At 43.5% G+C, this 20,697-nt stretch overlaps 1 protein-coding gene across 1 annotated transcript in view; it reads right to left on the minus strand.

Moving 5' to 3' along the window:
- Positions 1-733: 733 nt before the first annotated feature.
- LOC123030899 (24-hydroxycholesterol 7-alpha-hydroxylase) overlaps positions 734-20,697 on the minus strand; it is a 32,071-nt gene continuing 12,107 nt past the window's right edge. The window contains exons 2-12 of the mRNA XM_044445217.1: positions 19,070-19,205; positions 17,263-17,437; positions 14,463-14,612; positions 13,750-13,843; positions 13,412-13,510; positions 11,404-11,494; positions 10,779-10,912; positions 9,095-9,190; positions 6,766-6,854; positions 3,619-3,706; positions 734-2,023 (exon numbers count right to left, since the gene is read on the minus strand). Coding sequence (XP_044301152.1) covers positions 1,952-2,023; positions 3,619-3,706; positions 6,766-6,854; positions 9,095-9,190; positions 10,779-10,912; positions 11,404-11,494; positions 13,412-13,510; positions 13,750-13,843; positions 14,463-14,612; positions 17,263-17,437; positions 19,070-19,205 — 1,224 coding nt within the window. The 3' untranslated portion in view covers positions 734-1,951. The remainder of the gene's footprint in view (positions 2,024-3,618; positions 3,707-6,765; positions 6,855-9,094; positions 9,191-10,778; positions 10,913-11,403; positions 11,495-13,411; positions 13,511-13,749; positions 13,844-14,462; positions 14,613-17,262; positions 17,438-19,069; positions 19,206-20,697) is intronic.

Raw genomic sequence — 20,697 nt, forward strand, 5'->3', positions numbered from 1 at the left:
GACGTTAAATAGCAATGGGGACAAAATGGATCCCTGCGGTACTCCATGGCATAGCTGCCATGGCGCAGAGCCATAGTCCCCCAGCACCACCTTCTGGAATCGGCCACTGAGATAGGAGCAGAACCACTGCAAAGCAGTGCCTCCGACCCCCAATCCCGCTAGCCTATCCAGAAGGATAGCATGGTCAATGGTATCAAAAGCCGCTGAGAGGTCCAGAACCAACAGGGACACACTCCCCCTGTCCTTCTCCCTGCACAGGTCATCGTACAGGGTGACCAAGGCAGATTCAGTACCGTACCTGGGTTTGAAGCCGGACTGAAATGGGTACAGATAATCAGTTTCATCCAAGAGTGCTTGGAGTTGTCCCGCCACCACCCGCTCCAACACCTTGCCCAGAAACGGGATGTTGGCCACTGGTCTATAATTAGTGGCCATCTCTGGATCCAGTGACACCTTCTTCAGGACCGGTTGGACTACCGCCTCCTTTAAAGGGGCAAGTACCCAGCCCTCCCTCAGAGAGGTGTTAACCACTTCCAAGATCTAGGTCCCTATCCAGTGCTTGGCATTGTTAATTAGCCAAGATGGGCAAGGGTCCAATAGGCAAGTGGTGGGACATACTCGTCCAAGCACCTTGTCCACATCATCAGGCCGCAGTAACTGAAATTCCATCAATTTTGGACCAGACGGCGACATTGGTCTCTCCCCAGAAGCCTCTGAGTCACTAGTGGAGTCCAGCTCGAGATGAATCTGAGTGATTTTCTCCCTGAAATGCTTGGCAAACATCAGAGTTAAGAACCACCCCTACTTATGAATGAGCAAACCCCAAAGTTCCGCCTTGTCCTCAAACAGCAAGTGGGAACCCTTGGGTGCCGAACAGGAAGCAGAGGAAGAATAGGAAGGGAAGGAAGGAGGGAAAGGCAAGCAGGAGGGAAAAAGTGGCATGCAGCTAAATTGGAACTAATTTCGTGGAGGCAGAGCTACAAGTTTTTCGTACTAGTGAAATCATGAAAAAGGAGTGCATTCATGCCTCCATATTTTGGATCATGTGATGTGTTGCCATCTGTAACTCTGTACTGCATTTGGCTCATAAACATCCCTCCTAAACATAAATACAATGTTTATGTATTGTATAAAATGTATATTGTATACAATGTTTATTGTATGTATTGTATAAAGTGCAAGTGATGCATAGCAGAAAAGAAAATCACAACTAAAGTGGATGTAATAATGTGATAAGAGAAAGGTGAGATGCCATCAGTGATTGGGAAAGTATTAGGCTTTAGTCAATCAAAAATTCACTTCTTTCTCTCTTCACTACCTGCAGTTACTATATTACTACTGTGTTACTATTTTTACAGTGCTGCATCGTGATTAAGATGTTTTAGTTTGTATGAAAGTATTTTTAAGTGTTCTATGTGCTTTTTATAAATGTGATCTGTCTTACATACAGATTCAACTTGAAGACAGTATCAGGAACAGAACTTGCCCATAACCCAGGGACTCGGTGCAATTTTAAGTCTGTGTCACCACCCAACAGGTGTTTTGTGAACAGCGGCTGTAAATATTATCTGTACTTTCTCTATTTCAAATTCCTTCTCACTTCACTGAGAATCCCCCTCACAAGTTTATGCTACAATATGCTGCTATGTTGTCTTTCAGAACCACAAGGCCCTTTGATGTTATGCAGCTTCAGCACATCCACTTTGTTCTTTGTTGTTTTGAAGCAGCAGCCTTATGAACTGGCTTTTTCTGTTAATCAGATAATTAGTTGGGCCTTCAGGATGCAAAAAGTTGGCACTTTTCTGGATATGTCCCAATTCTGTGATGCATTTCTGGATGTTGAAGTTATTAAGTGTCTGATAACACAAGAAGTGCAGGAGTGGAGCAGATCCACATACGCTCAGTCTGGCAGGCGCTGGTAGGAAACTGGGTTGGGCACCATTGATCTTCTTCATGCTCTCAATTTGTATTGAATTCTGCATGGTCCCACAGGCTGCTGTGTCCCTACCAAGTGAAGATAGCTCTGCCCAAGGAAAGAAAGGCAACAAGACATTATAAACACGCACCTTTGATTATTATCATGAATATGTTTCAGGCCTGTTTTGATGCTGAAAACAGAACTATAGGTGAAATCAAAACGTATTTTACACTTCAGTGTTCAGTTGCTTCTGTCATGCAATCTAAAGCAGTGGTTGAAAACCACTGTGGACTGGCCCCAGCATGGAGGAGGTTTCCTGCTAGGTCCATGGGAGGGCTGCATTGTGTTAGCTGCAGACCGGCGGGGGGCTGGCGCTGCTCCAGCACCTCTTCCTTGGTTGGCATTTTGTTTGTGGGTGTGCGCTGGTGCCAATGGGGACCAAGGAGGGGAGAGACAGCCTGGTGGGAGCCATGCTACCCCGATTTTGGTATTTTGTTCTTTGGTGGCATTTTTTGTTGCTTGGTGTCTGTTTGTTTTGGAGAATTTTCATTGTTTTGGTATTGTGTTTGGAAACTAATACACATAATGCTGTACTATGTGTCTGGTGCTTTTTGTTTCTGCCTCAGCGGTCCCCAAGGTGGTTTTCCTGTTTTCGCTGGTCCCCAGCTGTGAAAAGGTTGAAAACCACCGATCTAAAGCACAAAGTCCCGAGTGGGGGACAATGGGATGGCATTCAATGCAGGTAAGTGCAAGGTCTTGCACTTGGGGCACGGAAAGGGTGTCACAGGTACAGGATGGGGGACAAGTGGCTGGAGAGCAGCACTTGTGAAAGGGATCTCAGGGTACTGGTTGACAGCAGGGTGAATATGAGCCAGCAGTGTGCTGCAGCAGTTAAGAAGGCAAACGTCACCCTTGGATACATAGCCAACAGCATGGCTTCTAGACTGAGATAGGTATTACTGCCACTCTATACGACTCTGGTGCACCTGCAACTGGAATACTGTGTTCAGTTCTGGGCTCCAGATTACAGGAAAGATACTGCCAGGTTAGAATTGGGGCAGCGTAGGGCCACAAGGATGGTGGCCGGATTGTGGGGGAAGCTGTATGAGGTGAGACTGAAGGAACTGGATCTTTTCAGCTTGAAGAGGAGACTCCAAGGGGATCTGTTGGCAACTTATAGGTAGGTGAGGGGGTGTCATGCGTTGGTGGATCAAGACCTGTTTTCCCCTGCAGAGGAGGGCAAGGCACATTCCAATGGAGCAAAGCTCAGGGAACCCAGGTTCGATCTGAAGTACTTCCTGACAGTCAGGACCTGTAGGTATGGAATGGGCTTCCACAGGAGGTGGTTGAAGCCCCTTCGGTGAGGGTGTTCGAGGATAGGCTGGACATGCACATGGTAGGTATTTCATGAACACAGCCAGCTGTAACCAGGGGTCAGACTAGATGGCCTGGGAGACCCCTTCTGACTTGCTGTGTTTCTATGTTCTATGTTCTCAGAATTTTGTAGAAAAGATAACAAACAGCAAACTGAAATGCAAGATCTGTACAAATGAGCTGACAGGTTTTCAAGTGCATTTTTGATAGATACATTCCACAACAACAAAGTACTAGGTAAGAAAAGATCCAAAATGTGCACCTTATTTCAGAAATGTTCCAAAATATCAACATATGAGATAAAGGGCAAGTTATGTAAACATTACCTCTTTGGGTAGTGGATCCAAAAGACTACATTCATATTTCCGAAGGAACAAAATGACTAGAATCTGGATCTCCATGAGAGCAAACCATCTAAAGCAATATAAAAAAGTAGAAGTCACATCTTCAGTATGAAATGACATAGATGATAGATATCAGGCTGGATACAAATATAGTTTCATTTGCTTTCCACTGAAATCAGTAGCACTAAATTGTAGCTAACTGTTGACACTGATTTCAATGCTCAAGTGCAACTAACTTATTTGCACAAAACCCTTTGCATTTATTTATTACATGGATCCTCAAACTACAGCCCGCCATGCCCATTTATCTGGCCCGCATGAGAGGTTTTGGACTTGCTTTGCCATAGCTTTCCTCCTAAGGAGCAAACTTCTTTTAATTTCTTGGCTGCAGTCCCCGTCTGCGGTGATCTTGGAGCCCAGGTAAATAAAATCTGTCACTACCTCCATTTCTTCCCCATCTATTTGCCAGGAAGTGATAGGACCGGATGCCATGATCTTAGTTTTCTTAATGTTGAGTTTCAATTATTTTGTTTAGGATTTATAATATATTGTAAGCCGTCCAGAGATGACAGTAATGGACGGCCTACAAATTTCCTAAATAAATAAATGCATTTCCAAATTGCTGCCACCACTGCCCATTCTGCAGAACCCCTCAGAGGAAGCAACAGGTTGGCAAGCTCCCGGAAGAGCCACCGTGGCTGAAAAGCAGCCTTCATTGCTCTTCAGTGAATACCTGGATGCCTGACTGGAGGTGTCTTTTCCTAGAACCAGGGCAGGGGTTCTGCTCTAGGCAGGGGGCTATCCCTGGAAATTTGGGCCTGATCCAGTTTCTGAAGAATCATGCCAGCCACTTTGCTGGCCAAAGTGGATCTTCAGGGGCAGCAATAACCTAGAAGCCACAGCAGGTGGTTTACTGACCCAAAGGGGTGAATGAGCAGGGTGGGAGGAGTGAGTGGCAGCGAATGGCAGAAGATGGGCAGAGGAGTCTCTGATCCTGTGACATCACCATCCCTCAGTATTTGAAGGGGGTGTCTGTTTTTATTGCTTGGGTAGCCGTAATTTTATTTCCTACCCATAAGCAATTCAAGGGGAAGTATGGCACACACTCGACATATCCAGGATTTTAAGCATGTATGTTAAAAGGATACAGGCATTTTTATTAATGTGAAGGGATTTGTCCTTTCTCCCTACTTTTTCTGGGCAGAAAAGGTTTCCAGGGATCTTTGCCTGGGTTATTGCACACCTGCATTTCCCTGGCTTGTTGCTGGACAAAGAGATGGGTGCTTTGGCCACCTCCAGAATGAATATGCCTGTTCGAGCTCAGGGCAGGGCTGCCAGACGGGCTTCTGTTTCTTCAGCTCAGACTCAGACAGGTTGTGTCACTCCCTTTCAGCACTGCCTCTCCAGTGTCTTCTTTGGACCCATCAGCAAGGTGCTGGATGGCTGTAGCTCTGTTAAACACCCTTGAGCTGGGGGCACTAGAACAATCCCTGCTTCCCTGCATGGACCTTTGGCTGCACAGCTAGCAGAGCTGTACGTGCTCTGTCAGGAATCTGAAGAACATTGTTGAATAGAAATGGGAGAGCAAAAGCTGCTCAGTTTTCACCTATTTTGCCTTCAGAAGACAAATGCCTCATTTTAGGAGGCGGAGGCAGCAAGACCTCTGCCCTGGGATGGGCACTGCTTTCTAGCATCCTCCTTCACTGTCATAAAATGTAATGTTGGACTTACTGTGCAAGTGCATTTCCTACAATTGGTGGAAGGCATCCTAGCTGTCTTGGTTAAAGATGTCTCATTATTGGGGTGGGGAAGCAGGTGTTTTCCAATTTGGCATTGGTGTCTTTCCCTTGGATGCTCCCTGCAAGTTTTCATAGCTATTAGATTTACTGTTCTTTTCTGCCCTCAAGATTGATAGCTCTTGCATGAACTGGTAACCTTTAGAGTTATCACTTTCTTTCTAATGCTGTTTTAGTCCTGAAACTTGGAATGGGGGCTTTCTTTCCCACCACACCTTGGAGTGAGTGGAAGAGCAACCCTTCAAGGATGCGCTCCATTCCAAGGCAGAAAATGAATGTGTCAGGATGAATCTAGCACCACTGTCCTTATCGTTCCTTTGCAATAGCCTCCATTTGGCCATGTGCAGATCAACCAAACCAGCTTGGGGCAGTAACAATCTTACAAAGCTTTTCGAGAAACAATGCAGAACACAATGCAGCCTTCCTGAGGGTTTTGAAAAGTAGAGAGGATGTTAGAGAGATGTTAGTCTAATACAGGGGTCCTCAAACTTTTTAAACGGGGCCAGTTCACTTTCCCTCAGACTGTTGGGGGGCCGGACTATACTTTGAAAAAAATATGAATTCCTATGCACACTGCACATTAAAAATTACTTAAAATTAAAATAAATTTAAAAATTAATTAAAATTAATTAAAATTAAAAATTTAAAAATAATTTTAAAATGTTTGCTCCATTCACTTGGGCTGCAGCAGAAGCCCAAGATGAGGTGGGGAAGAGTATGTCCATATTCAAGAGACACAGCTACAATGTCTGCGATTGTGCAGGGGGGGAAATGGGTGCGGTTGCGCTGGGGGAGAAGATGGACATGATTGTGCTCATGCAGGGAAGATGGGCACGATTGCAGGCACACTTGTGCAGGGGAGGCAGGTGTGACCACGGCCATCTCCCCCCCGCACCCCAGCACGATCGCAATCGCGCCTGTCTTCTCTGAATGAGCGCGACCACGATTGCAGCCATCCCTCCCTGCCCTGAGCATGATCTTGCAGGGAAGGCAGGCGAGATCGTGGGCACACTCCTGCAGGAAAGACGGGTGCAATCGCAGCCATCTCCCTCCCAGCACGATCAGGCCAACTCCCCTGCCCCCAGCACAACCACGATCGCGCCCGTCTTCCCTGCATGAGCACACCCGCGATCGCGGCCATCTCCCCACAGTTATGCCTGCACCAGCTCAGAGTTTTTGGACTCGCTTGGAGATAGTTCTCTCCGAGCGAGTCCAAAAGCTCTGAGGTGGGCCGGATAAAGGAGCAAGGCGGGCTGTAGTTTGATGACCCATGGTCTAATAGAAGGACCAGAGTTGCTCCCTGAAGGGTATAAACTGTAGCCATTCCACTGACCTTCCTGGACACTGATGTGCCCCTCCTCCAAATGCCACAAAGCCATCCAAGAACGTATTTTTCTCTAAAGCTGCTTCTTTCCAACGATCCTATGGGAAGAAAATGTTCTTTTCCAAAATCAAGTTTGCCCTGTCAATGAACTTGAAGTGAAATGTGATCTGTTACAAATAATTCCTGAGTAAGACTCTATCTTGGTGGGTAAAGATTTGGATGATAAATTGTAGAGAGGCTTGAAGAGTGTGGTAGTTAGGCAATGTATGCAGATGGTTTGCATAACAGCTCACGGGCTTCTGCAGGATCCCAAGAACACTGGCACACCGAGTGAATCACAGCCCTACATGAGCTAGTGATTGGAAACATTTCCCTGGCTTTCTTCATATTTGATTATTCCAAGCTTGCTTAGAGACTTCTTGGAAAAAAGCCAGAAATTTCCAGGTAATGCCAAAGAATGTCTAAAAATCAAGTCTCAAGAAACTTGCAACAAGCTCTTCTTGCCCCTTCCCCCTGTATCAGATACATTTACCTTATGAACACTGAAGAATAAGCAGTGGGGATGGGCTGCTGTCAACCAACCTTCCCTAACCTGTCATTTCTGGCAGAGTGCAAGGGATTTTCAGTTTCCTCTGACTCCCACTCAAGACTCCAACAGGAAGTGATGCTCTGAAGCAGGGTTAAACAATAGGCAGCTCACAGGCAACGTGTGTCCCTGCCCCACTGTAGACCCCTCTACCTCAAAGTAGTTTCTACTCCAATTCATTCTAAAGGCATTTCAATGACTATAGAGTAGCTAAAGATCCAAATTTAACTTGTTTACAAGCTAAAGTAGGCCCTTTTATCACTCTATAGCTGCTAGAGTACCAAAAAAGATTAAATTTAACTTGAATATATTAAATTGAACCACTGTAGTGCTCTGTAGCACTGTTAATTGCAGCATTTTTTAATTTTAGGTCAGCCCTAGATTACACACAATTTCTGATATATTTCTATGGCAGCAGTCATATGGCAGCAGCCCCTGAACATCACCTGAAGGACCTCTGGATATTCCAGATTTCCCTCCTCCAAGGTTTAAGGCAGGGGAGTCAGATCTCCCCCACCCCCAGCTTTTTGCATTCAGCCTTTGATGTTGGAAACTCAGCCTCAGAGAAGGGATAAAGGGCAGTGTGCTGGGCAGCAGGAGGAGGAAAGCAGAGGCCAGGATGTGAGCCATCCAGAGGCCTCTCTGGTCTCCATTCTTCCCCTTCCCAGAACACACAAGGAAGGTGGGATTGCCTGTCTGGCAAAACATTCAGGCCAGGAAGATGTGGAAGCTTCCAGTCATCAGGGGCGTAATTGCTATGAGTAAGTAAATCAGGGCAATCTTATCTGATTGGCTGGATCACTAGCTAGAACATTTTGATCACACTGTACTAGAGATCTCTGTTTTCTGAAGCTTGTAATGCAGTTTTCTGATCAATGTGCAGAAGAAAATGTTTGTATTAAAGAAAACTGCACACATTCCAAGAAATGTGTATCAAAAATAGTTTATATGCATTTCCCCTGATATACTCTTGATTATGAGTTAATAATGTTTGATTCCAGAGTAATATCAGCATGTGCACAGTTACACCTGGGTGGCCTTCTTTACCTGAATTTATGCAGTGGATCAAAAGGCAGCCAAGTTGTTGGTGGTTCCTTGAAGGAATGTGGAACCAACTGGGACCTCTGCATTGTGGTCTTACCTAATGACACAGAGACCTCCTTGCTAAAAACAGTTCTGTCCTCTTGGTCAAGGGAGGGAAAAAACTTCTTCCTGACCCTTTAAAATCATTTTGGTTCTCCCACACACTCTGAATGGTTTGGGCTTTTCTCTAAATAATGGCATGAAAAACAAGATGGATGGCAAGATTCCACAGTGACATGGTGCCAATGGCATGCCAGCAATTTGCAGTGATGATTTCACTGTTCAATCAACAGCATAACCCATCAATAGCGGAGAATAACCACAAACGACATATATTCCCCCACCATCTATGGAAGTCTTTTGTCCCAACAGCAGCAATCATGAAGTTCTGCCTAACCATACTCATACAGTAATCATGAATGAAAGGAAGGCATATGATAATGGATGTGTGGATGGCACCACCCCATCTTTCTCCGTTCTCTCAGCAACCATGCTCCATGCATACAGCAAATAGGCAAGAACCAAAAGTGCTTTCCTCTGTGCAAACCAGCATAAAGTTCTGATGTGGCTTTCCAAGCACAAGGATACCTATGAGGAAAGGGTTCACGGGTTATACTACACAACAGCCAACAAGAAAAAACACAGTTGGTCCTAATGAAAATAACTTACTGGTTTAAAAATATGGGGTTCAGGAAAATATTTTGGGTTTCTATGAATCCAGTATGGAGACAACATCAGCAGGTCACCAGCAGGGATAACAATATTCTAAAAGCAGGAAAACATGTTCTTAGAAATATAAACCAGACAATTTTGATACCTATTTCAGCAGAGGCAGTCATCGTGAACCCATTTGATTTGTTACATTTCAGGCAATCTTGTCTATATACGTATGGTGACCTGGTACATGCAGTTAACCCTATTTGAAGTCACGCAGTCTGGTGCAGCAGCACCACTGGTACTGGCTGCCCCCAGGGAGAGTAAAGCAGAGCCAGTCTCCTCAGTTGCTTGGCACTGAATCCCTTGGGAATGACTGGGCAAGGATCTACCAGGTTCCTATTTGTTGGGCTTCTTTCCTGCCCACCTGTGCCCTTAGGGGAGCACAGCTAGATTACAGGTTGTACTCAGCCCACTGTGTGGACTGGGTGTTGAAATGGTGTAGTGTGAATTCCTGGGAGACTAGCTCCTGGCACTTGTGCTGGAAAAGAAAGGCACTCAGCTCCAGTGGAGTGTATGTCACATGGCCCCTGTCAACTTACCTGGGTGGAGATTCCAGAATAATCTCTTGGTTTTGTTTGTTGAGTTTCCAGTAATGGCTCAGCTCTGAGATGAGTGCTGGAAGAACTTTATTGTTTAGACACTGGGACAGATTCCCGGGTTGGCTAAGAGGCAATGTTTGGCCTACAAATGATCTCAGCCAGGTCACCTGTCTTGCCAGCACCAGGTGAGCTGGACTTTTGCTTAAGCAGAGTCTTGTAACTGCTTGCAAGAGGGAGCTTTCTGTTTCTTGGACCTGGCTAAGATGGAGTCGGTATGGTCTGGCCAAGTAGGGCACTCCAAGCCACGCATGACAAGTCATCACTCAAAATCCTCTTCAGACAATACACCTAAGCAGGGCGTATTTCTAAAGAGGTGTAAAGAGCACAGGGCAGCCTATGTCAGTCTCTTTTGCCCACCTCCAGCATCCCCTGTCCTGCTATACTTACACCTACTTTGCCAGATGGGAGGGCCAAGATCTGAAGAGGCTCAATTTGCATTCCCATGAACATGAGTAGAACTCTCCACACTTTGTTAGGGCTCCTGCTCACGTGGGACATTCTACTCACTTACACAAAAACATGCATAGAAGTTGACTTCTCCAATCCATGCGAAAGTCTCAAGAACTATGGATTTGTTGCCTACAGGCATGTGGAGGGCACACACCCAGCCCTGTGTCCCTCACATAAATTTAATACTCCGTTCATGAAAAATTACTGATCAGGGCTAAAGTGGTGCATTTAGGAACAGTGCATATATGAAAGTCTTGAGTGTTGCTCAGGCCCTGAATGAGGGAGTTTAGTGTTCTCCAATATACCTTCAATGGAGAAATGAATCTCAAAACAGTAACATTGTTTGGGACCTACTATACACCACCAACTGTAAATAATCTTTAGCAGAACTCATCCTCTTCAGTAAGGAAATCACAGTGCTCAGGATTCGTTTGTTCAAGAAAAATGGATGACTTGAAAGAAAGCACCATCTACGCTTGCATAAGTGGTTCATATATTCAGTGATGTATTAATTTGGAAGATTATTAACTGGGGAATTACAATGCATTGCTATAGGTCTTTTAAAAAACAGAAAACAAAAATCTTACCCCAACTTTTATTGGATTCATTACTTTCTTGAGAATGGCCCCTGGTGCCCTTAACCGTATAGTTTCCAAAATGCACCACTTGGTAAACTGGAGCCTTTTAAGGTCATCCTGAGAGACTCTGATTTTTTCTTTACCTGCAACAGTTGTATACAATAGTATTCCATGTTTGCACTTTCACAAATTTTACCATATCTTGGTCCTTTAACTTTTCTGTGTAGGATGAGGGTTGGGGAATTGTTTTTGAGTGTTTTTAGTTTTTTGCGTGTTTGCTGTGATGTGTGTGTGTGTGATTGTTAATTTCCATAAATGTCACTTCAAGCAAGAATTTTGTGTTTTGAGGACTCCGAACCCATCTCTGCCATGTAATTGGGTAAGTTACTTGTGAATTGTGTGCTTTGTGACTAGCTATGCCCCCTATATTTTGTGAAAAGGCACTCCGCCACACACACAGCATCCAAATTGTGAGAGCAACCTCAACACTTTCCCATAGTGTCAAATGTCAGACAGGACCAAAGAGGTTCAGGATCTCTGAAATTAATGGGCAAAAGAGTTTAGGGTTTGCATTTATACTAACTGCTTTAACCTGTTTACAAAATGCCACAAATATCTCTCTGGCTATACTTACCTGATTTTCCATAAACAGATTCTAGTTCCTTCATGACATTTTTGAAAATAGAAGGCTGAGACAGAATAAATGCAAGAGTCCAGAATGAAATCTGAAGAAAGACCAGAAGGAATTATCATAGAATGACAAAAGACCCCTCTCTGTTAACCTAGAGAATTTACTGTCACAGGATGTGATGATGGCTCTTAGCTTAGATGTCTTAAAATGGGATTGGAAAGATTCATGGAGGAATCTACAAGCCAGGATGGCTGTACACCAGCTCCAGGATCAGAGGCAGCGCACCTCAGAATGCTGGTGGCTGAGGAACCACATGGGGATGACTGTTGCCTGCATGGCCTGCTCATGGTGGACTTCCCAAAGGCATCTGGCTGGCCAGGGGGAGGAAGAATGCTGATCAGATAAGCCTTTAATGTGACTCAGCAGGGCTCTTGCTTTCTTTCTAGCAATTAACAGTACTAGGATGACCCAGCCCAAGTTAAAAGCTTGGAGGCTCAACTGATTTAAATGAAAGACCAAATTTCTTCTTAAATTACTAGGACTTAAACTATGTTACTTTGGTTGGATGGTGGTCTACATATTTAAACCTGGCCTGTATTATAGTCCTAGAGTTCATTTCTGACTGGATTCCTAAGAGGGAGGAAGAGGAAGTTCCATCCCTTGCCTAGTAATCATCCTTTGCTTTTCTAGATGATGTGGGAAGACTTGAAGCAGAGGTGCTGTTTACATGGCCACTAAAAGTTCCTATGGCACAACGCATAGCATTCTTAAATGTTCAGGTGTGGTGGATGGGGACATATGGAGCCGGCTGGAGCTGGGAGTCAGACTAGATGGTCTAGGAGGCCTCCTTCTGACTCGCTCTTTTTCTATGTGTCCATGTATCAAAGCAGTCATCCTGAGAAGGAAGCAGACCTTCTTCTTGGCCTATCTCAAGAAGCAACTACTAAATTTCCCTTGCAAGCATTTTCTCATAGAAAGAAACCTCAGGGACATCAATTCCTTCCTCTATCCTCTGCTCCCAATAATGTTTCCTTGACAACATCAACAGACAGCAATGATAGCTCCTGGGAAATTCCATATGCTTGAGATATCCTTCCTTTGCTACTAAGCCAGGTAACAGCAGATATGCTGACATCATCAGAATCATGAGTTAGAAGAAAATTACTGCCCTTTTAATGGGGGACAGATCTTTTTCCAGTGCATCTCTCTGTTCAAGTATTTCAAAACCTCAGTAGGTTTCAACCCAGGTTTTTATTTTTGTTTTTTGTTATTTGCAACAGATTGCCAATTCTCTGACCTAAAACGTACCTGTTAGTCCTAACAGGCCTCCAACTTTTATGGTATGTTCTCTAAGGTTTTGATGACTGACTACAACTAAATGCTTCAATCTGCAGCCCAGTTAGTGGTCTAACTCATCCACAACAGATACCTGCAGACAAAGCAGTGGGAGCATCATGGAAAACTCCAAGGAAGCAATTTGTTCTGACAAAGTCTGCAGGCCAATTTTGATTTCAAGAGTCCTTCATCTAGCACAACTCTCTTAAACTCTACCTTCTGCCTTAAAGAGCAGAATTTCTCTTGAAAGTGAGCTCCTCTCTTTTCTGTGGCCTCCTGCCTGATATACTCCCTGTGCAGTTGGAAAGGCACAGTGGAACCACAGGGACTTGGACTGTGAATTATGCTCAGAGGAAGCAGCCCAGGAAGGTACTAGTTTCTCACCCAGAGAGCCTTTTGGCCTAATGCAATGGTATATAAATCAAATCAGTAAATCAATGATAAATACATAGCTTTGATTACAAAGGTTCTTGACCACTAGCCTTCAGATCCATATTAGGAACTTAGTCTTGTTCCTCAGCTGTTGGTACAGAAGTTCCAGACTGAGCCAGCTCATCTTCCACTGACTCTGAACTCAAGGCCAAAGCTGTGGCAGGTAGGTCTGCAGGTGCTTATGTTCATGGTTCCTTGATTGAGTTTACCTCTAGATCAAAGGATCTTCTAGATTTATACTTACAGGAATTGCATTAGCCTGAGATGCCCAGAGGAGCAAGAGACCATAATTAGCACTGAACTGTTTCCCATGCAAGGTCTCCAACACATTCTGGAATAGTGTCTGTTATAAAAAAGAAAGAACACAAACCGAAAGACAACTAGGATCTCACAGTGTGTGCTGTGGGACACACTCAGAAACAAGTAATGTTTCACTTCTGGACCTCAGCTGTTTCTATAACAAGCTGATTTACAGAAGCCATTGGCAGGTACTTTTGGTTAATTGTCCTGTACATAGTAAAATGTTAGATGTTTTCTAAATAATAATTAATACAAACTTGAGAAGACATATACAAAATTTACCTTAGAAGAGCCAGGTGACAAATTAGTTTTCTCTGCACGCAATACAACTTGTGCAAAATGTTTAAGAAGCCACTTTTTAGATATAGACCATTTTCTACATTGGGAGAAGGAAACATATTGAAATGCATGTGATAAATGTCTTATGTGCAATTCAAAAGGAAGCCTGCACAGAAGTGTACATTTGAGGGATGCTAATTTGCAGAAGTTCAAACCACAGTGGCAGGTATCAGCACTCTCTTTGGACAATGTGGTCCTCAGCGTGAGCCATCAGCTTGTCCACAAGGATGGCTGAGCAACAGGCTGCTTGGTCTGAAAGGGAATCGTGGCCACTTCAATAAACTGTCCCTAATGCTAGGAACACAAGGGAGCAGAGGGAGGAAAGCTGCCCAGTGCATTGCTTAAAGGAACCTGATTTGGGTTGTTCTGACCAGGATGGCCAGTCAGCATAAAGCAAGGCTTGATGAGCTCAGCACAGCAGCTGAACCGTGCCCTCTCTGCCATTGCACTCAATAGCTACAGTGGTACAGGCAAAAGGTGGTAACCAACCTGCTCTCCCTGGACAGGGGAGTCCATGGGGGCAGCCTTTGTGAACCCTTAAGTGGCCTATGGATCAAATCCAAAATACTGTAGTCATAATGAACAGTCATCTAAGGATAGTCATAGCTAAAACATAGATAAAATTATACTGTGAAACAGAAACCCCAAATCTTTACTTCATAAAATATTCAGGAAGTTGGGTAGCATATTCAAAGTTGTCATCAAAGTTTTGAAAGTGCTCTTCAAAGTCCTTGATATTATTCCTAACTGTCAGAAATGTGTCTTTTCCAAACAAGATGTTCACTACTGCAGGGAACATGATATGCCTGTGAGGGAAGAAAAAATATAGTGGTACATGAAAGAAAATAATTTTATAATCTATTTAGAATATTTATAATGGAATCTGCTTAGAATGTTTTAGAATCTTTCCATAATAGACAGTTGTTCCACACAGCTAGTAAAAGGTAAGTATAAACTATATAAACTGAAGAGCCAGTGTGGTGCAGTGGTTGAGTGTGGGACTGGGTTCTCTTCCCCATTCAGCCATGGAGTTCACTGAGAAGCTGTGAGCAAGTGATTTGTGATATAAATATGATAAATAAAAAAGAAAATAAGTAACAATGACTGTAAGCCAGTAAAAGCAGTCAAACAGACTAAGAGACCTTCTAGTGCAGGAGTGGGTAAGTAAGTGTTCAGTCCCTGGCAGCCAGGTTGCTCTCAACCCTTCCCGAGTCCTAACTCTGCAAAGGCCCACTCCTGACATCATTCCACTGTTTCTTTGCATATTTTCCTCTGTGCAGAGTCAGACAACTCTCTGCCAGACTGTGCATGAAAGAAAAAAAATACTTTTCTTTGTGAACAGACTGGGAGGAGATGATTCCTACCTTCCCCTGCATGGAGAAAAATACTGTCTCCTCCATACAGAAAGAAACAGCAAATTTCGTGCCAGACTATATATTTCTCCATGCAGACACAGGCCAGAAGCTGCTTAGAAGAGAATACATTTTATTTCTGCAGAGAGTGGGAGTTGTTTGCCCATCTGTGCATGAATGTAAATGCTTTTTCCTCCATGCACAGGCAGGAAGGAAGCCACTGTCCCTTGCACAGAGGAAACTTCTTTCTAGCAGAGAGAGGATTTTCTGCTACTAATAACCTGGGGTAACAGCAGTAATTTCTCTGAACTCTGCTTCCTCTCCCAGTCAGGAGAGCAAGTGGACCACAGGAGAGTCCCCACTGCGGGCAGGCATTCTTTTCCCATGGGGTCAGGGCTGTAGGCAGGATGGGTGAGCTGAGCGAGCAAAAGGCTCTCCATCCCTGTTGCAGCTGTTCTGTTGCTACTGTTGTGGGGTGGGTGCACCTGCATGTTTTAGTAAGACCGTGGTGTGGCATTTTTTCTATAAAACTCTGCCCACTTCATTCTTTACAATTTGCAGGATTGCCAAAGACTGCACCTTTCCATGCCAGAAGAGGTCAGTCTAACACAAGGTATCATGATTTTAGGTTATTCAGACAGAATTCCTTGGAGTCCTTTGCATTTTTGTGCACTTTGTGTGCAAGAGTCAGTGCAGAGTCAGATTGGTCTATACCAGTGATGTGAACCTTTTAGAGACCGAGTGCCCAAACTGCAACCCAAAACCCACTTATTTATCGCAAAGTGCCAACACTGCAGTAAAACCTGAATACTGAGGTTTTAGTTTAGAAAAAAACAACTCATACATTAACATCTTTTGTCTTAAAAGAAAAACACAGTAACAGAGCTTTCAATGATACAAACAGGTTTTTGTTGAAAGGTAAAAGTTTGCATTTGGCGTGCTTTTGCCTGCTCTGGAAAAGGCATCTGAGTGCACTTCCTACCTTGTGGGGGCTTCTGCTAAAATCAAAGCCAGTCCAAGCTAATACACACACACGCACACACACACACGCACGCACACACATACTTGCTCTGGATTTCATAAATTCTTCACAAACAACTAAATATGATGCTACAGATTCAAATATGCCAGGGGAACAGCACAGCATTAAAATAATCTCAGTCTCTTAATTAGAACATCTCTTTGCTGAATCTTAGATATTAAATTTCAATTTTTCATAAGAAAACTCAAAAGCTAAAATCTTGTGTTAATAAAAAAGAATGTATTAAAACTCACAGCCAGTCCAAGCAAATATACACACACAACACACACACAGTGCTTTTTTTGTAAAAAAAAGGTGCCGGAACTCATGTCCCCGCTGGCAGTAAGCACACACACCAATCCAAAGCCGAACAGCCAGCGGGAACAGCTTCCCAAGCAGCTATCTCCCACTATCAGATAGCAGACACAATAGCAGCCTGCAGGCACTATGTTAATGATGTTTGCTGCTGATCTGCTACTCCAAAATCACTTCCTAAAATCCATTGAAAAAAAGGTGCCGGAATGCCGTTCCGGTGCGTTCTATGACAAAAAAAGCCCTATATATATATATATATTCTTGGCAGCGCACTGACCGACCATGCAAAAGCTCAGACGAGTTGCAGCTAATGAGTCGCAGCTCATGATGTCATTGCCTGGCGCTGCTACTCCTTTCCAAGCATGTGCATGGCCCCATGTGTGCTGTTATCCGATGTTCGGCTGCTGGGGTGACTTGGCTCACATGCCGACAGAGAGGGCTCTGCATGCCTGCTGCGGCACTCGTGCCATAGGTTCGCCACCACTGGTCTATACCATGAAATACATATGGAATTTGTACTGATTTGTTCAGTGGTCAGTTCCACCCAGAACAATAGCAAGCACAAGGGAGTAACTCTGGAAAGACCCTGGGCTTGAGAGCAGCCACAGCATCACATATATTAGCCAGACTTCTTAACAGCCACATACTTGAAAATGCTCATTTATTCTCCTTGAGACTATGACTTATGGCTTATACAAAATCTTTAGTCACATTGAATGAAAAGAAGAGAGGCCTGTGCTATTGGCCCTGGTTTGTAAAATCACCCACCTTACAAGGTCTCTGAGCTCTTTTGTTCCCTCAGGACCTAGAGCCTCCATGTTCTCCCAAAGTTCCTGACAGAGACTGTCAGACAACAGATGCAGATTTGAAACAGACAGTATCCCCTTCATCATGCTATAAAGCCTGCTCCTGTTCTTGTAAAATATTTCTTCAGGAACGGAAACTTTAAAAGACAAGTTTTAAAAAGAACACCAATCAATTAGAATAAGCCCTAGAATCACCCTGAAAATACCTGGATTCTACAAACCTCATGAGCAACCTTGTTTCTAGATATACACAAATATGCAGGGGCAGAAACACATGATACTGGTCGATCTCTTTCTTGTAGTGCTCTTTCTTGTTTTAATTTCTGCTGCCTTTGGCCAGTTTGCTTAGGAAGAAAGAAATTGAAATCTACAGGCTATATATTTCCTGCATGGTTCAAGGGTGGTTTTTTGTTGGTTCTCCATGCTACATTATTCATGTCTGTAGCACTGATTTGTGCAACAGTACTACTTCAGCGAAGTGTGAACAAAGCCACTTCTCCACCCCCTAAATTTACACATACCCAGAGAGAGAGAGAGAGAGAGAGAGAGAGAGAGAGAGAGAGAGAGAGAGAGAGAGAGAGAAACACCCCTCATTGAGTAATGAAAATGCTACTAGTGTGGACCAATGGAAGAAGTCAGTCTGGGCAGTATAACAGTGACACTATTTTAACACATATTTTTGAATAGCAGTGTTCACAGTTTTCCAGCTTGATCCCTTAAGGAATCTAATGTCCCTTTAGCTTCTGCTTCTTGACCATCTATCTCTTCCTTGCCCACCCTGCCAGACCTCATCTGATTAAGAAAAATGGGGTCTTTTCTGATACACTTGGTTAATGAACACGCCCAAATTCCACAAATTCATCTAGCTGCCTCTGCTAGCTAACAAAGAGTTTTGTTACTTAAAACCTCTACAGTTTCAAACCTCAAGGTACATAGTAAATACTGAACTATTCCATCGCCTTATTTTCCAGTAAAAATAAAATTGTTTCTTTTTAAAAAATGGTTCTTTTTTACACTATACTTTGTTTTAGCTTTGTTATATGATTTGTACATACCAAATAGAAAATTTTTCTGACAAAGGAAACAATGTTTAAAGTTGTGATTAGATGCATATAACATTTAGTCCAACTATGAATGAAGTGTTAATGAACTTCAGAGATTTTTTAAGTAGTAATAAAATTTGTATTCCCTAAAAGGGGTGATGCTTGCAGGCTTACCGCTGTAAAATAAGCTAAGCTGAAAGATGTCAGCAAGCCCAAGTTTTCCTGGCAAGCTTCATGCCTAAGCAGGGATATGAATACAGTTCTCACTATCCAGTGTTCAACAACATACAGTTTTTGGACTGAAACAGAAAGGACTTGGGAGGCATGTGATGAGGTTATCCAATATGTTTGTTTTATCTTTAACATAGCTGTGCAGAGCTCTGATTTTTTAGAAGCAACATTGATGGGGGAGGGGTAATTAATCCTTCTCCCCACACATCTAAATTACCCCCATGAAGCTGGTTTTAGTCCAACAGGAAAAAAACAGAGGAAGCACTGCAGTGCCTATACTAGACTAATAGCAATTCTGAGGGTAGGATGCAGATTGAAATCAAGACCGCTGTGTTAAGCACTTCCTCTGGCAACAACATTGCTCCAATCATAATGTGAGTCCCAAAGTGTGTTTTAACATGAAAACTAAGGTACTGTACATCACATCTGTTTCAGCCCTTAGTCTACTGTGATAAGGAAAAAATGTTGCAACTGAAGTAAAAATAATTTACCTACCTGCATGCTGGACAGACTGTTGTACTGCCTGTTCAAAGTCTGTATCTTTAGATGAACAAAATGCTTGAAATCCTTCTTCCTCAGTAACAAATGTATATCGTTTTCCCAGCACATACACAGTGAATGTCGGTCCATACTGCAACAAATATTGTTTAAAAAACCATGTTTTACTATAGCTGCATTTTAATGCACAATGGATGTACCAAAATCAGCATGATTTTCAGTGGACAGGCATCCCTTGAACAGTTCTGAAATAGTAAAGTTGTCCATTTGAACCTCATCAATAAATGTGGAGTATGCCAGTGATTTTATTTGCAGCCAGTGGCAGACTGAAATATCTGACAAGAATTCCATTCTTGCTTAGCCCTTTTGGGTGAATGAAAGCTGTGTTCTCATTCTAATAGAGGCTCCAGAGAGAGCTCTGAGTGCCGCAAGTAAAAAGATATTGTGCAGCTATTCTGCCTTTCCCTCTTCAATGGGTTCTTGTAAGGAAAAAAGATGGAAGACATGGGGACAGGGTTACAAATGTAAGACAACAGTCATCCTGATCCTATAGAATGTCCAATGAACGAAACAGGGCAATTGTACAAAAAAAGTGTTCTCTGGCAGCATCCTAAATGTGCAAAAGTATAAGGTGGAAAGGTGGCAGTGCTCATAATGACCTGGAAAAATTGTAAATTAATCTCACATCTGAGATTTTTCTATTTATATTTTAAAACAAAATCTATGATTGGGATACAAAACTAAGATCCAAATCAAAGCCTGTATACCATCCATTTTCTGTATGCTTCCCCACCATTTTAAAGGAAAAATTACATTTGCATAATGCCTCTCTTCAGCTGAATGTTCCAAAAAGCTGACAAGCTTTCAAGTTAATCAAGACATGTTTTTCAGGTGGGATGTTAAGGACAGGCTTTACACCCTGTGACTAGAAGGAGAGTCCAGGCCTGCAGGCTGTAACAAAATCCTAACAGTATAAGCCTCCTTACTAGCTACCCTCCCATCTGAAGTAGGACTGGGGTCACATTGACTAGCTTTACCCGCCAGTATGCTCCACCCCTTGGTCACTGCATGGTCAACATAAGCAACAGCACTGAGGAAGGATGCATGCACCCAACTGTTCATCCCAATGCATCAGGGCAGTCTATCATCTCCAATCAGTGTCCTGGATGGTGTGCCAATACTTCCTTGCTGCAAATGCTTGCACTGAAAACATAGAGAGGGCAGGGAAGCCATTTTATGGAACCTAAAGGGCAGAGCTATTTGGCCATGAAGAGGGAAACTTAAAAGCTGGTCAGTAAGTTATCCTCCATGGCTGATAGTGAATTGAGGGGAGATGAAATTGGTGTGGGGCAAAGAGCTAACCCCTCCCCCTTTGTTGTGGGGTGCTCTTCAAGAAAGGACAGATGTTGGGAGTGCTAAACATGAAATTCCCATGTCCAGCTGGATCTAAGAGGATTAAAGATGCAATTCTGTTCACGTTAAATCATACAGAAGGCCTAAAACTTTGGGTTCCTCACAAGAGCAAAAAAGGCAGGATATAAATGCAGGGTGGTGGTGGTGGTGGTGGTGACAACAATGATGATGATGATGATATAATACAACTGGTTGGCTGGGGAATGTTAGGA

This window comes from Varanus komodoensis, unplaced genomic scaffold (genome assembly GCF_004798865.1).
Source record: "Varanus komodoensis strain SLA01 unplaced genomic scaffold, ASM479886v1 scaffold47, whole genome shotgun sequence".
Classification (NCBI taxonomy): Eukaryota; Metazoa; Chordata; class Lepidosauria; order Squamata; family Varanidae; genus Varanus; species Varanus komodoensis.